This window comes from Bathycoccus prasinos (genome assembly GCF_002220235.1).
Source record: "Bathycoccus prasinos genomic : Chromosome_14".
NCBI classification, from domain to species: Eukaryota; Viridiplantae; Chlorophyta; class Mamiellophyceae; order Mamiellales; family Bathycoccaceae; genus Bathycoccus; species Bathycoccus prasinos.
In genome coordinates this window covers 287,151-302,220 of record NC_023995.1, presented here as the reverse complement: position 1 = coordinate 302,220, position 15,070 = coordinate 287,151, and the positions used below count along the sequence as shown (strand labels likewise).

The window sequence follows — 15,070 nt, the reverse complement described above, 5'->3', positions numbered from 1 at the left end:
TTTTGTCCAATTTGAAAAAAGCACTTTAAACTCCCCCTTTTTTCTACTTTAAACCAAATGGAGACCAAAGTGACGGGGGAGTTTGACGGGGAGTTTAAAATGTAAACTCCCCGTTTTTCTATTTCAAACCAAATGGAGACCAATGTATTTCTCAATTTTGGGGAGTTTAAAATTTGTAACTCCCCGTTTTTCTACAAAAACAAATGTACACAAAAGGAGACCAAAAGAAAAAAACTTTAAAAAAACATTCATATTTTTCAGGACAAAAAATACAACGAAAATGTAAACTATAATAGAATACATATGGATACAATGTTGACACCATCTAAAATTGGAACGAAAATACGATGTATAATTACGTGTTGCGTTCGTGGCAATGTCGACGAAGATGTCGATGATGGCTGTAAAAGTGATGACGATGATGAGTGAACTTCGTTCAATATAAATGAACTTAAAGAATTAAATTGTTAGAGTACTATAAATGACAACTATAGAATTAACAAAATCTGGGATTGCTATGAAAAAATTTAGGAGCGACCCCCAAAACGCTTTGAATGAGAGGAGGAAAGATGTACTGAGATACGTTGAAAAGAGAGGTAGTTTCCCTATTGCTCAAAATTGGAAGAAGTATGGATTCACAGTTGCGGAGATCGTAGCAAGAATACGAAAGGGTGGGAATGAACCAAACTGGGAAAAACTTCCCATCGAGTTTCGAGTTGACGAAAATGGAATACCTTTACCAGACCAGTTCTGTGTTGAGACGCAGACGTCTTCGGGAGCAAGTGAAGATACACGAGTGACCATGAATATTGCCTCGAGTGGACGTGCTGTCGCAGATATGCTGAGACATAACGAACAGGTGGTCGAGGAGATGGAAGATTTCGTTCGAGACTTACCGCCAGAAGAGACTTTGATTTCGAATGATGCCGATAATTATCGCAAATTCCAAGGAGTCATGGAAGAAAACAGAGGTCGACAGGTGAACGTTGACCCAGGAGAAATATGGACGGTTGTAACGATCAATTCGTATCTTCACGAGAAGGACGATAGAGGGAGATTACGAGTGAAAACAGGCGATGCTAAAAATGACAAATTCGAAGAAAGTACTGTCAATATATACGTCGGAAAAATTGGTAAACCTTTCAGTGGTACTATAAATACAATCATCACTCGGTATTCTCGTTTCGATTGTAGAACAGACGTTCGTGAATGCTACAAGGATATGAAAAATCTACTTGAAAATATACGTAAAGATGTCGACGGGAAAACGGGGAAGAAATTGACTGTCGTTTCGGCAGCTACCAAACTCAATTATTGCTTCGCCTTGTATTTTGTTGCTCACCACTTTAAAAAAGATAGGGAAAATGAGGGCGCTTTAGAGAAGCTGTATCCCGACCAAATGGATATTCTCGAGGAAGAGAGACAGAAGTACGTTAAGTTACGCGATGCGGGTATTGCGGCGCGTAAGAATATTGCCATCGAGGCATGGGCGAATATAAAACAAAAGTGGTTGAGAGACGGAGGTAGGTTGGATATTGAGAACGTCTTTTTCCAACTTTATGAAGAGAGTGTTGGGCGCGACGATTTTGGTCGAGTCTTCGTCAACCCAAAGGTAAACATCGACAGTGATCAATGGGGACTTGGTAAGAACAACTTTATGACTAAAGACGCGACGACGGGTGATTGGACGTTTCACCTGAATAAGTACAAGACGTATAAAAAATACAAGAGTGTTAAAATATTTTGGAGAGGTGAAAAAGCGAAGCTGATTGACGACTGGTTAACGAAGTCAGGGAACGAAACGTTTCTCTTCGAAAAGAATAAAAACATACGCACGAGGAAACCAACTGCGTATGGTACCATGTCCCAACTTATCGGTAAGAAATTGAAACAAATAGGAGTTGTGAATAAAGAGAGGGGTCAAAATATTAATTACTTAAGACACTCGTATGCTTCAACTTTTGATTGGGGGTTATTTGTAGGGACGAATAAAACCAAAGAAGATATTTCATATACGATGCTACACTCGCCGTCTATGAACGCAGAATACGTGCGTCCTCTAATCGACATTACAGAATCAATCCGTGGTGAGGAGAGAGAGACCATCGAAGAGGAAGATATTCAGGACAGCAATTTCGTTATTCCAGAAGAGAGTATCCCAGACTATATCCCAGTGTCTTGGGGGTCAACTCGAAAACGTTCCAGGGTACGACAACGTGGGGATACCGAAACTGAAGGTCAAAGAAGAAAACGATAAATGGCTTAAAGGAAAAATAATATAGGTAAGTATTAATACGATGAGCTATAGAGAAGGGATCATTTACAATTTATTTAGTCCAAACACAAACCGTTGTTATATTGGATGTACCACAAAAGATCTAAATACCACGTTCACGCATTTACGAGCATACTGTAAGAAGAAAAGAAATGTGAGTTCTAATGAAATTATTGAAGCGGGGTCTCCACAAATTGAAGTTCTGGAGACGTTCCAGGATATTACTATACCCGAACTACGAAAGGAGCTCGGTAAAATTCAAGAAAAATATGCGGACGCGTGTATCAACAGACACAGGGCAGGTCGAACCGTAAAAGATAGATACCACCTCGATAGCACTAAGTTTATCGAGCGACAGAGGAAGTTTTATGCCAAACACAAAGAAGAGATTCTCCGTAAGATGACGTTGGTAAATATGAGGAAACGCGGGTTACCGTGTACGGACAGGGTGAGACAGAGATATAATATTACCCAGGCTGAAATTGACGATTGTGTTACAAGACGAGAAACAACTTAAAGAATTAAAATGTTAGTGTACTATATACACCATGATTAACGAATTACAAAAACCAATTTTCCCGCTCGTACCAGGTGAGAAGGTACCAGCGAAGAATGCGATGGGATTTAATGATCCCGCGAATTATGAAAAGCTACGAAGTCTGTGTAAAATAGGCGAAAACTACGGACTACTTATGGGAAAAAATACGGGGTTGTTTTGCCTCGATTTTGACTTGTATAAAAGTCCACAAGAGAAGGAAAAATGTACGTTAGAAAATTTAAAAGAAAACTTTGGTGAGAATGTCTACGTGACGGAGACACCACGAGGAGGGTTTCATGTTGTGTTTGAGTACGAACCGTGTATGGATACTTGGAGTCAAGTGACTGGTATAGACGGATACTTGGATACACGGACGACGGGTGGATACATAGTGGGTGCTGGATCTAAAACAGTTGACGGTGAATACAAGAGACTAAATGGCGACATATTGAAACCGACGAAGATGCCCGAGGAATGGAAGGGCTTGATTGAAGAGAAGAGCAAAATATGTCGGAAGAGGGACTTTTCTGGTGACGAGTTTGCGGGTGATAAGGATATAGAAAAGGCGTTGGAAGATAAGGGATTTCATAACATCGAATGGGCGACTGAGTATAGTTTTAAAGCAGATGAAAATGGGAAGAAGTGTCCGTGCTGTGGGAATGTACACAATAACAACTGTTGGAAAGTCTCCCAAGCCGAGGATACGGGGAGTATTTTTGTAAAGAGTTTTAGCGATAGATGTACCTCTACGCTATTGATACGAGGCACAAAAGATCAACTTCCACCGTTTGCTTTTGTGCTCGATGAAAACGAACCATTTACTGGTACATCGAACACTCTCTCGGGCGAAACTCGAGTACACGCACCAAAGATAAAATCGTATGCGGAGACTAAGCAAGATTTTGAGAAGTACGCGTGTCGATTAGACGATGTTTTGGTGTACCCTTATACAGATGAGGCAGGAAATGTTCAGTTGTATAATAGGACACATCTTCGTGAGAAGGAGTCACATTTGATGTACGTGCGAAAAACAGAAGACGAAAATGGCAACGAAAAAATTGTTCGATACCCGTTCGTGAAACGGTGGTTAGACGACGAAGAGAAGCGTACATACAGAACGATGGGTGTGTACCCGAAGAACTGTCCCAAAGATGTCTATAATAAATGGGAGGATTTCGACATCAAGAAAAAGATCAATAAGAAGAGCATTCCAAATGGTGAAGGAGACGCACAACCATTTATAGATCTACTTTTGGATTTGAGTGGTAGTGAACAGAACAGTTACGAGTATATTTTGAAATGGTTGGCGTATCTTGTACAATATCCCGAGGATAAACCACAGACAGCTATTGGAATTAAAGGTAAGTTTGGAATAGGTAAAAACTTACTGTTTGGACTCGTGGGTGAAGACATAATGGGAAGCAAACATTATTTCGAGACTTCGAATCCACTCGATGATATTTTTGGGACACACGCAACCCAGCACGAAGGAAAGAAACTTATATTTGTCGACGAGATGGAAGTTTCGATCCAAAGAAAAGTAAGTGAACGCATGAAGGCTTTTATAACAAACAAGAGTTTAACGATAAACCCAAAAGGTATTTCACCATATAATGTCGACCATTTGGCTGGGTACATCTTCGCAGGGAATGGCTTTTTAGTTGCTGTGCCTGAAGATGATAGACGCTTCGTTTTATTCGAGGCGACTGGTAAATACATTCACAGTTCGGGTGAAGGAAGAAAGTTTGTGAGAGAATGGTTTAAATGGAAGAAAGACCCGAAGAATTTGAAAGCCGTGTACGATTTGCTGATGACTACGGAAACGGATATTGAGTATTTAAAACACGAACGACCCGTGACAGCTTATTATAAAAAGGTAAGACTCCAATCGCTCCCCTTGATTATTAAATGGTTGGATTATATGATATGGGACGATTTTCCGGACAAGTTTTGTAATGGTAAAGATGGAAAACGAAATATCGATTCAAAATTGGAAAGTAAAGTTGGGACGGAACAACTGATGCGACATTTTCTTGGGACGTTTAACTATGGGAAGATAACAACGAATGCTAATGATTTTGGAAAAGATTTGGGAAGGTACGTAAAAGACAAACGCCTACCTTTTGAACGAAGTAGGATGACAGGTGGGAAAAAAGGTTGGATATTTACACGAAGAAAGGTATTCGATTGGTTAATCGAAAATGATTACACGGAACACTTTTTAAACGAGGAAGGAAAGGAGTACGGAGGATTACCTATGCCAATTGAAGATCGATTTATTTACGGCTCGATATAAAATTGTTTATAATTTAAACATTCATTACTAAGATACACTCATATCTTAATAACGAATAAAAATGTAGTACAACTATAAGTGAGATGAAACTAAAATCTACAGGACTCAAGTTTAAGAATCTTGGAAACCCACCGACAACCATTCAAACGCCCGATAATCATATCAGTTTACCAACCCAGGTATTAGCTGTAGGTTCAGTCGGTCGAGGAAAAACGTTTTGGATCACAAACTTATTGCGCCAATTAAAAGAATCCAAATGTATGGACCGTATCTTTTTCATAAGCTCAACTGTTTCCAGTAACCTCAAGTTACTCCAAGACCTCGACATTAAAGAGCACGATATTTACGACCCCGAAGACCCCGATTGTATCGCTAAAGTGCTTAAATCTGTTGACGAGATGCGTGACGAGCTCGTTCAATATAGAGAAAAATTAAAACTTTGGGAAAAGTTCGAAAACGATTTGAAACACGCCGACCCCAGGGACTTGGACTACTTAACGACCGAAATGATGCTCTTCTACGATGTAAATACACACAATTTCGAACCGCCTAAACCACCGATTCAAGGCAACCGTAATCCTGTGTGTAGTTTGGTGGTGGACGATGGGCAATCGACAAGTATCATGAGTTTAAAAGCCTGGAAAAGACTTTGCTTAACATACCGCCACGTCGGTTCATATAGCGACGGAAGTCCACCCATAGGTTTATCCATCTTTTGTTGCGTCCAGAACTATGTAGCCAGTCACGGGACGGAGGGGATATGTAAAGCGACGAGGTCTCAATTACGCGGAATAGCTATTTTTAGTAATGACGATTTTGATTAGGTGAAAATTATAAAATTGAAATAATACACGGTAGTTTAAGTATTTTCCTCACCACCAACACTTAAAGCCTCAACGACGACCAAGTCTTCATCAACCCTGTCCGCCAAGGAAGCAACCCTGCTGTTGTCACGAGGCGTACCACCAGCTTCCTCTTCAAGTCTCCGTTTCTTTTCTTGTAAAAGCCTTTGTCGCTCGGGCGTATTATTGACGATTTCGTGGAGTTGTTCACGCAACCGTTACCGTTGGGTGCAGGTGTGAAGATGGTGAGTATAATGATTACTCTCGGCGCTGGAGCGTTCGTGTTTCAAACCATAAGACAGAAAATTATAGAAAAAAAAGTACGGAATGAAATGTTCGGCGTCGATACCGTCATTGAAGAAAAGGAGATCGAAGAAGAGGAATTAATTAGCTGTTCGATATAACTGAGCACCGCATATGTATACGATAAATATAGTGATAAATATAAAATGCGCACATCGTGTTTTTTTATCGTCGTCATCGCGCTCAATACTTTGCAAGTAAGCATGCAATCTGTGCCGCGCTTGGCCTGAGTTTCGGCGATTGATCCCATGCGGCAGTGATCAAATTTTGTATTTCGACTGGTGTGTGTGCGAGTGTTGGTCGCGCTCCATTAATCACATTGTGCATGATGAGTGCATCAGAAAATCCTTCAAAAGGTTCTCTATCCTCGAATAACTCATAAAGTGTAACACCCAGGGCATATATGTCGGACGATACTGTTTTTTGTTGACCTTGAAACAATTCTGGAGCAGTCCATTGCATGGTGACTTTTGCGTTCTCCGGTACCGCTCTCGTCATCGTCTTGGAACGATTTTTAGCCTCAGACATCCCAAAATCGCACAGAACAGCTGATCCATCATCGCGTAAAAGCACGTTATCTAACTTTAAATCTCCATGAATGATTGAGATTGAAAGATCGTGCAAGTAGCTGACACCACATGCAATGTCATTTGCTATGCGAAGTAATTGCTCTGGTGGTAACCTTTGAGAATTTCGTATACATGATTTCACTGATCCTAATCCACATAATTCCATAACAAGCCAACCTTTATGCGAAACGACGCCATAAATTTTTATAATGTTTGGGTGATTCAAAGAGCAGAGAATTTTCGCTTCCTTCTTTACACGATTCGCAACATCATTCGGTAGATGTGGTACACTTTGTTGAGATTGATCGTAGAATAAGCATTTCACCGCAACTTGCAATCTTTGCTCGAAAGGGTACTCGGATATTTTTTTCTTGTAATGGGCTCTATACACAACACCATATCCACCTCGACCGAGAACATCACCTTCATCATCTATGTTCACAGAACCTTCTAAAAGATCTGGTGTGATATCGACAAGCCGCGGTAGTCTTTGAGCTTTTATGAACGTCTCCAGTTCATTTTTCTGAACCACTAACTCTGCTTTGTTTGATTCGATTTGGCCAGTATTTTGAGAGATATGCTTTGTATTTTCGCGCGCATCTGGGAAAAGAAACTTTGCGCAGTTTTCACAACCGCAAACCTTTAGACATCGACGACCAACATTTGGAGCAACGCATTTGAGAAATCCTAAAATTATGGCTGGGAGTGATAAGCCTATACCGATGCCAAGAATATCAGAAGGCAATCCGGTAGAACTGGAGGATTTATTATCGCTCTCTGCCGAAGCTTCGGTACAAACTCCAGCTCCATCACTACAACACCCTCGAGATTTGTAATCCTGCGTATTTGCGTTCTCCCAAAACATACTTGGAAGGCTTACCTCTGAACACAACTCTGGAGTAACTGTTTGAAGCGAGCAGCTTGGGGAGTAAGAAGAATCACTCGAATGACATTCGGAGCTGTCATCACGACGTAACGCTTCAATCAGACAAATTCGTTGCTCAGAATTTTTGGTTATGTTTGGACATGTTGCAGTTGACGCAGCAACGAGCTCATCCAGGACAGCTTGGTAACTATCTGTACCGCCAACAGCTTCTTCAAGTTCAGAAATTGTAAAGTCGACACCAACAACACCGATCCATAGTGGCGTATCTTTAGAACGATCAAAAACGGGTGTCGATACAGTTGTACCCATGACCCCGGATGAATATAAATAAGGCTCCACCCAAGTTGTAAAATTCATATTTTCAGAACCACCTTGCAAAATTGCATACATCTTATAGTATGCCGACATCTGCTGTACCAGATCGCCGTTGTCCGGAATATTGGCATATATACCACCGGAAGTACACGCGATATTTTTTAAAGCTTCCTTATCCGCACTCTCACCGAGAGCGTACGAAAAAATCGTCGCATCGAAAATGTTCTTCTCAGCTATATGTGTGTAAAGTTCAGTTCCAGTTTTGCTGTCATCCGCAACCGTAGGTTTACCATCAGATAAGAACAGAATTGCGCGGTGACAATTTGAACTTATTTCAGTCGTTTCACTCAATTCAAACAAATCGAATGCCTTGTCAAATGCCGCCCCATAATTTGTCGTACCTATATGGATTGATTGATCCAACGCTTTCAGTACCGCTTCTTTATTTTCTGCCGTCGCTCTCATGAGGGTTGGGAAACCCAGAGTTTCAGCAGTATCTGAGAAAAGCACAACGCTAAAGTGGTCTCCAATAGTGAGTGTATCGATTACGGACTTTGCCGCATTGATCGCGAGATTCCATCGATTTTGAACAGCCATTGATCCCGATTTGTCGATGACGATGACGACGTCCTTTGGTCCACTAGACGCAGCAACAAACCACGGTCGAATCCTCGTATCCATGATGCCGCAAACCTCAGAGTGCTGTGCAGGCCATATCCTGAACATCCCATTTGAAGTGCCAAAGAACGTTTGTGGGGGTTGCAAAATTTTATCCGAAGTTTTCTGTAAATCTATAGCTGCACTCCTGAACGTTTCTGTCATGGTGTTAGAATAGCATAAGTCCTCTTTCAAATGCGGATCTTCTGGTTGGCTTGTTTGTGCGTTCAAGAGCTGTGAAGGGATCCGTACGTTTGTTTGATAAAAATCATAAGTCTTTCCACATCCGCTGCCCTCCACATCTCTGCAGTCCGCGACGTAGTCCGTCCTGCACTCCTTCGTGGCCTCATTAAATGCAGATTTACACTCGTGAAAAGATACGCAAGAGGAGAGGCGACTGCACCTGTCGGCATAGATGTTTTCCACTTCTCGAGCAACAGAAAGTGCCATAAATTCCATTTCATTCATAAATATGCGAAGATTTAACACCGATGCATCACTGATGATAGCGAGTTGAAGCGCCAACGTGGCTATGCTGTTCAAAACGATAGCAGAGAATCTTTTCCGCATCTGTGCACGCTTCATTTTTCTTGGAAATATGCGCGACCACGTTTTTTATTGAAGTCAGAGTTTTAGAAGTTAGAATTTTCAAGTGAAAAAAAAAATGAAGAAGCATTTCAAGGCACACTCTGAAGCCTCTGAAGCCTCGGTAGACTAAAGAAAGTAAACAATACTAGCTAACACTCACGCATTCATTCAGCATAGACCCCGATTGTTCCACAAAACCACATACCCTCGCAACAAACGAGCTCCACTCGGCTTCAAGAGGGTCCCGTCCGCAACTTCGGGAACTTTTCGCGACTTTTGGAAAAAAACGACGACGACGACGAACGATTAAAATCGGTATCTATTTCTTTACTTACAAGTAGAGCCGAAGGCGGCTATCGTTGATTAAGATGATTCACGGGGTAGAGAAAGTATTGATACTTCTTTTTACCGCGTTTAAGTACGAGTACTTGTTTTGAAGTAATATCGTACGCGTTTGAATAGTAAAGTTATTTATTCTGGAAAAGATTCGTATCCAAAAGGCACACGACGAAATATCTGGCGAGAAAAATGTTTCAACAAAACTGTTTAGGGTATTTGTGTTTCATTATTTAGATTTCATCGACCGGTAGCGGGCGAGGGACGGGCTGAAAGCACTCACGCCATACTTTTGAAACGTGAGATCCATGTCCACCATGGACTCTCTTATGTGCAGCGGTTCGTAGCCTTGTTTGTCGAGGTCGAAGTCAGCGTACACCTTGCTGAGGTCAAACTTGACGGACCCTCCCCACATTTTGCGCGGAACGAAACTGTCGATACCTAGGAGGGGTGCCGCAATCTTAAACAGAGACTTGAAAAAAAAGGTGGGAAACTCAAACAGCGGTAGCATGATTCTCTTGGTGCGTTTATCGCTTTTGAGGACGTTACAGAACTCGAAGAACATGACCAAGCGCTGCGGAATTATGTATCGGCCCTTTACCTTTAGCGAGCTCATCGCGAGAGAATGCATGAGCGCCACATCGCGCACGTCCTGCATAGGAAAGCCGAGCGGCGGGCACGCCGGAAAGAAAAGTCCCATGCGAACTTGCTTCAAAAACATTGCGTTAACGCCGGTGGCTTCGGTGAAACACATCGGCCCAAAACTACCGCCAATGAGCAAAACCACGAGCTCCCACTGAGATTGCTTCTCTGAAATCTCATGCGCACGTTTCTCCTGCAAAATCTTTGAGTGCACGTAACTAAAGTCTTTCCTAGAAGTGTTAGTCTCCCAATTTTTCTCCGATACGGTCCAATTCGGATTCTTAAATGACGGAGTAAAATCACACGCTGTCGTCAGCACGGTTCCCGTAAGAATTACCTTCTTAACCGTACTCGACTTGCTACACGACGAGAGCACGTTCTCAACGCCTTTCAGAGCGGGATCAAAGAGTTTCTCCTCCAATTGTTCGGAGGAACCGACCATAAAAAACGGCGATGCGACATGTTGGACCACGTCACACCCCGCTACAGGTTCATCGTACGTGCCTTCGTCGAGCAACGACGTCACCTCGAAAAGTTTCAGTCGCTCCTTCGCACCCGGCATAGCGTGGAGAAATGCAACTTTTTCCTCGGTTAAGGGGCCTCTCACCGGGGCGTGCACCACATGCCCAACTCGAAGCAACCTGCGAACGATATGACTGCCAACCATGGAAGTACTCCCGGTCACGCAAACTTTCATCTTCTCGCATTTTCGTTCAAGATCGAGTAAGGCGACTTTGTCGAGTAAGGCGACCACGTCCGGGGACTCAGTGATACTATCGATAGGGGAAGAGGAAGTGACGGGCATATCTTACGAATTGAGAGTGACCCGGTTTTCGCTTCTTTTGGCAGCTTTATTTTTTGCGGTCCGCACTTAATCACACAAAAAGTCAACTGGCTTTCCTGCTAAAAATAAAAAAATAAATAGAGGACAACCAAATTGATATGAACCCTTCCCCGCAAACTCCCGCGACCACACGAACTCCGAGTTAACAAAATCTACGAATCCCTCATGTTCTCACACACTCGCAAACCAAAAGACCCAACCTCCGCGACTTATACTAAGGTCCGCAACTTCGGGAACTTTTCGCGACTTCGGGAAAAACGACGACGAAAAAAATCGGTTTCTATTTCTTTACTTACGAGTGGAGCCGAAGGCGACTTTTGTTGATTAAGATAATTAACGAGGTAGAGGAAGTGTTGATACTTCTTCTTACCGCGTTTAGGTACGAGTATTTGTTTTGAAGTGCCGTCGTACGCGCTTGAAAAGTGAGGTTAGTTATTCGGTAAAAGATTCGTATCCAAAAGACAAACGAAAAAAAGAAGGAGGACGGCAAACCAAAAATATCTGGCGAGAAAAATGTTTCAACAAAAGTATTTAGGGTTCTCTGGTGTTTTAAGGTATGAGAGTACCACCCCCTTCGTACTAAGGTACTGAGGCAGTACTGTCAATTTTTTAAGGCCAAAATATATTCCGGCACAGACAACTTCCAGACAACTTCCAGACAACTTTAAGACGACTTGACCACCGCTACGCTGACAAATATTGTTAATCCAGACCCATATTACACGGTTTCATTTTACGATTCGAGTTCGCAAGTCGCAAGTCATACATTTTCGACGAACGACACGGACATTGTTCTGGATTGGAACGAGACTACTTATGGTACAAAAGCATATGCGATTGAGATTAACGGAGCTTCACACTCTTCACACAACATTCAACTCAACGAAGCTGTCGTATTTTCAGGCATCGAAGTATTAGTTTCGCCCCAAGGAAATGGGGATACTGCGACGAATATTACCACGAACCTCTCGAGTTGACACACGCCGAATCCACCTAACGATAGTGCTATCAAACAGAGGCTGTCGAATAACACAAATACGCACGATTTAGCGAACGTCGTAGCTTGGAGAAATTCTGACAATAATACTGACACCAAAATCATATACGAGTTCCCTTTCATAACGAACGTAAGCAAATGGAAAATATGGGATGCCAGACGAGACTGGACCTTTACGAACTATCACGTCTGGTTTGGTGATACTGAAGCAAGTCTCACAAAATACGCGGCGTACAGTTTCAATCCGACTACAGTTTGGAATAATGCAACGCCAAACAGTCAGACAAGAACATTAAGCCCGGTCAAAGAAACGAAATATATAGCATTTTCATTTGACGACATTTCAACTAACCCAAGCACAGGTCAAGGCACGGCTGGACCTGGGGTCGCTGAAATCAAAATATGGGGATACCCGTCGAGCACAGTAAATTATTGATATGTTCTTTTCAATAGAAAATATGAAAGAACGGGTTCTGGGAAAGTAAATGGATATACTTCATACCAGGGACAGCAGAAGATAACGGTACTTGGTACAGAGGTTCGTCCGTAGGTACGAGGTCGGGTCGCACAATAAATTTCGGTAGTGATGCAACATTTGACGAAACTAACGCGTTCGTTGATGGACTTGTACCGTACGGAGACATGCCATAAAACTAAAAAATACACGAAATAATATTGAAAAAAATAGTTCCAACGCATTTAGTATGTGTGTTCGAAGTACTCTCGCTATAGAATTGGGGAAGCTTCTTCGGCCCCAAACCCCTAATGAAAAAATACACGTGAAAGGCTTATGTACCGAGCTTATACAAGCACGAAGGCGACCACAACACGTGTACGCGTGATTAGAATGAAAGCACTCATCGCTTACGCAAACACCAAAGCGACGATAATCGCAGAAGTGAGACCAAGGAGACCAGTCAGGGTAATTCCAGAGGATGGAGAAGCATAACATACTCCCAAATTCGTGACCGGACCTCCTGCGCAACACCCTCGAGATATGTAATCCGGCGTATTATATACAAATGCGTTCTCCCAAAACATAGATGGAAAGTTAGCCCCAGAACACAACAATGGAGTCACTGTTTGAAACGAGCAGCTCGAGGAACCGGGAGAACCACAAATTCCACCTTCGGAGCTGTCGTCACGACGCAGAGCTTCAATCAGACAAGCTTGCTCCTCAAGATTTGTCTTGGGACATGTTGCTGTTGAAACGGCAACGAGCTCATCCAGGACAGCTTGGTAACTATCTGTACCGCCAACAGCTTCTTCAAGTTCAGAAATTGTAAAATCAACACCAACAACACCTATCCAAAGTGGCGGATTGCTAGAACGATCAAAAACGGGTGTCGATACAGTTGTACCCATGACCCCGGATGAATATAAATAAGGCTCCACCCAAGTTGTAAAATTCATATTTTCAGAACCACCTTGCAAAATTGCATACAGCTTATAGTATGCCGACATCTGCTGTACCAGATCGCCACCGTCTGGAATGTTGGCATATATACCACCAGAAGTACACGCGATTGCTTTTGAAGTAGCCGTATCAGCATTCGCACCAAGAGCGTACGAAAAAATCGTCGCACTAAAAATATTCTTCTCAGCTATATGTGTGTAAAGATCAGTGCCAGCTTTGCCTATTGTTGGTACCCCATCAGATAAGAATAGAATTGCGCGGTGACAATTTGAACTTATTTCAGTTGTTTTGCTGGATTGAAACAAATCGTATGCCTTGTCAAATGCCGCCTCAAAGTTTGTCGGACCGCCATAGCTCGATTCCTCCAACGCTCGCAGTACTGTTTCTTTATTTTCTTTCGTCGCTCTCATGAGGGTTGGGAAACCAAGAGTTTCTGCAGTAATCGAGAAAAGCACAACGCTAAAATGGTCTCCAATAGTGAGCGTATTGATTACGGACTTTGCCGCATTGACCGCGAGATCCCATCGATTTTGAACAGCCATTGATCCCGATTTGTCGATGACGATGACGACGTCCTTTGGTCCACTAGACGCAGCAACAAACCACGGTCGAATCCTCGTATCCATGATGCCGCAAACCTCAGAGTGTTGTGCAGGCCATATCCTGAACATCCCATTTGAAGTACCAAAGAACGTTTGCGGGGGTTGCAAAATTCTATCCGAAGTTTTCTCCAAATTTTCCGCAGTATTCTTGAACGTTTCTGTCATGGAGTTAGAATAGCATATGTCCTCTTTCAAATGCGGATCTTCTGGTTGGCTTGTTTGTGTATTCAAGAGCTGTGAAGGGATCCGTACATTTGTTTGATAAAAATCATAAGTCTTTCCACATCCGCTGTTCTCAACATCTTTGCAATCCGCGACGTAGTCCGTCCTGCACTCCGCCGTGGCTTCACGAAATGTAGATTTACACTCGTGAAAAGATACGCAAGAGGAGAGGCGACTGCACCTGTCGGCATAGATGTTTTCCACTTCTCGAGCAACAGAAAGTGCCATAAATTCCATTTCATTCATAAATATGCGAAGATTTAACACCGATGCATCACTGATGATAGCGAGTTGAAGCGTCAACGTGGCTATGCTGTTCAAAACGATAGCAGAGAATCTTTTCCGCATCTGTGCACGCTTCATTTTTCTTGGAAATATGCGCGACCACGTTTTTTATTGAAGTCAGAGTTTTAGAAGTTAGAATTTTCAAGTGAAAAAAAAAATGAAGAAGCATTTCAAGGCACACTCTGAAGCCTCTGAAGCCTCGGAAGACTAAAGAAAGTAAACAATACTAGCTAACACTCACGCATTCATTCAGCATAAATCCCGACTGTTCCACAAAACCACATACCCTCGCAACAAACGAGCTCCACTCGGCTTCAAGAGGGTCCCGTCCGCAACTTCGGGAACTTTTCGCGACTTTTGGAAAAAAACGACGACGACGACGAACGATTAAAATCGGTATCTATTTCTTTACTTACAAGTAGAGCCGAAGGCGGCTATCGTTGATTAAGATGATTC

At 42.5% G+C, this 15,070-nt stretch overlaps 6 protein-coding genes across 6 annotated transcripts; 3 read left to right on the top strand and 3 right to left on the bottom strand.

The window, feature by feature from the left end:
• Window positions 1-481: 481 nt before the first annotated feature.
• On the top strand, window positions 482-2,257 carry Bathy14g01620 (unknown protein; the record flags this gene model as incomplete). The annotated part of the gene is made up of 1 exon (XM_007509232.1): window positions 482-2,257. One exon carries the CDS (start codon window positions 482-484, stop codon window positions 2,255-2,257), a length of 1,776 nt encoding a protein of 591 aa, XP_007509294.1.
• Window positions 2,258-2,823: 566 nt separating this feature from the next.
• Window positions 2,824-5,109, top strand: Bathy14g01610 (predicted protein; the record flags this gene model as incomplete). Its single annotated transcript, XM_007508954.1, has 1 exon — window positions 2,824-5,109. One exon carries the CDS (start codon window positions 2,824-2,826, stop codon window positions 5,107-5,109), a length of 2,286 nt encoding a protein of 761 aa, XP_007509016.1.
• A 260-nt stretch (window positions 5,110-5,369) lies between these two features.
• On the top strand, window positions 5,370-5,933 carry Bathy14g01600 (predicted protein; the record flags this gene model as incomplete). Its single annotated transcript, XM_007509270.1, has 1 exon — window positions 5,370-5,933. The coding sequence occupies one exon, from the start codon at window positions 5,370-5,372 to the stop codon at window positions 5,931-5,933; it is 564 nt and encodes a 187-aa protein (XP_007509332.1).
• A 504-nt stretch (window positions 5,934-6,437) lies between these two features.
• Bathy14g01590 (predicted protein) lies at window positions 6,438-9,266 on the bottom strand (the record flags this gene model as incomplete). Its single annotated transcript, XM_007509089.1, has 1 exon — window positions 6,438-9,266. The coding sequence occupies one exon, from the start codon at window positions 9,264-9,266 to the stop codon at window positions 6,438-6,440; it is 2,829 nt and encodes a 942-aa protein (XP_007509151.1).
• Window positions 9,267-9,834: 568 nt separating this feature from the next.
• On the bottom strand, window positions 9,835-11,052 carry Bathy14g01580 (the record flags this gene model as incomplete). Its single annotated transcript, XM_007509220.1, has 1 exon — window positions 9,835-11,052. One exon carries the CDS (start codon window positions 11,050-11,052, stop codon window positions 9,835-9,837), a length of 1,218 nt encoding a protein of 405 aa, XP_007509282.1.
• A 1,900-nt stretch (window positions 11,053-12,952) lies between these two features.
• Bathy14g01570 (predicted protein) lies at window positions 12,953-14,692 on the bottom strand (the record flags this gene model as incomplete). The annotated part of the gene is made up of 1 exon (XM_007509202.1): window positions 12,953-14,692. The coding sequence occupies one exon, from the start codon at window positions 14,690-14,692 to the stop codon at window positions 12,953-12,955; it is 1,740 nt and encodes a 579-aa protein (XP_007509264.1).
• Between the last annotated feature and the right edge of the window lie 378 nt (window positions 14,693-15,070).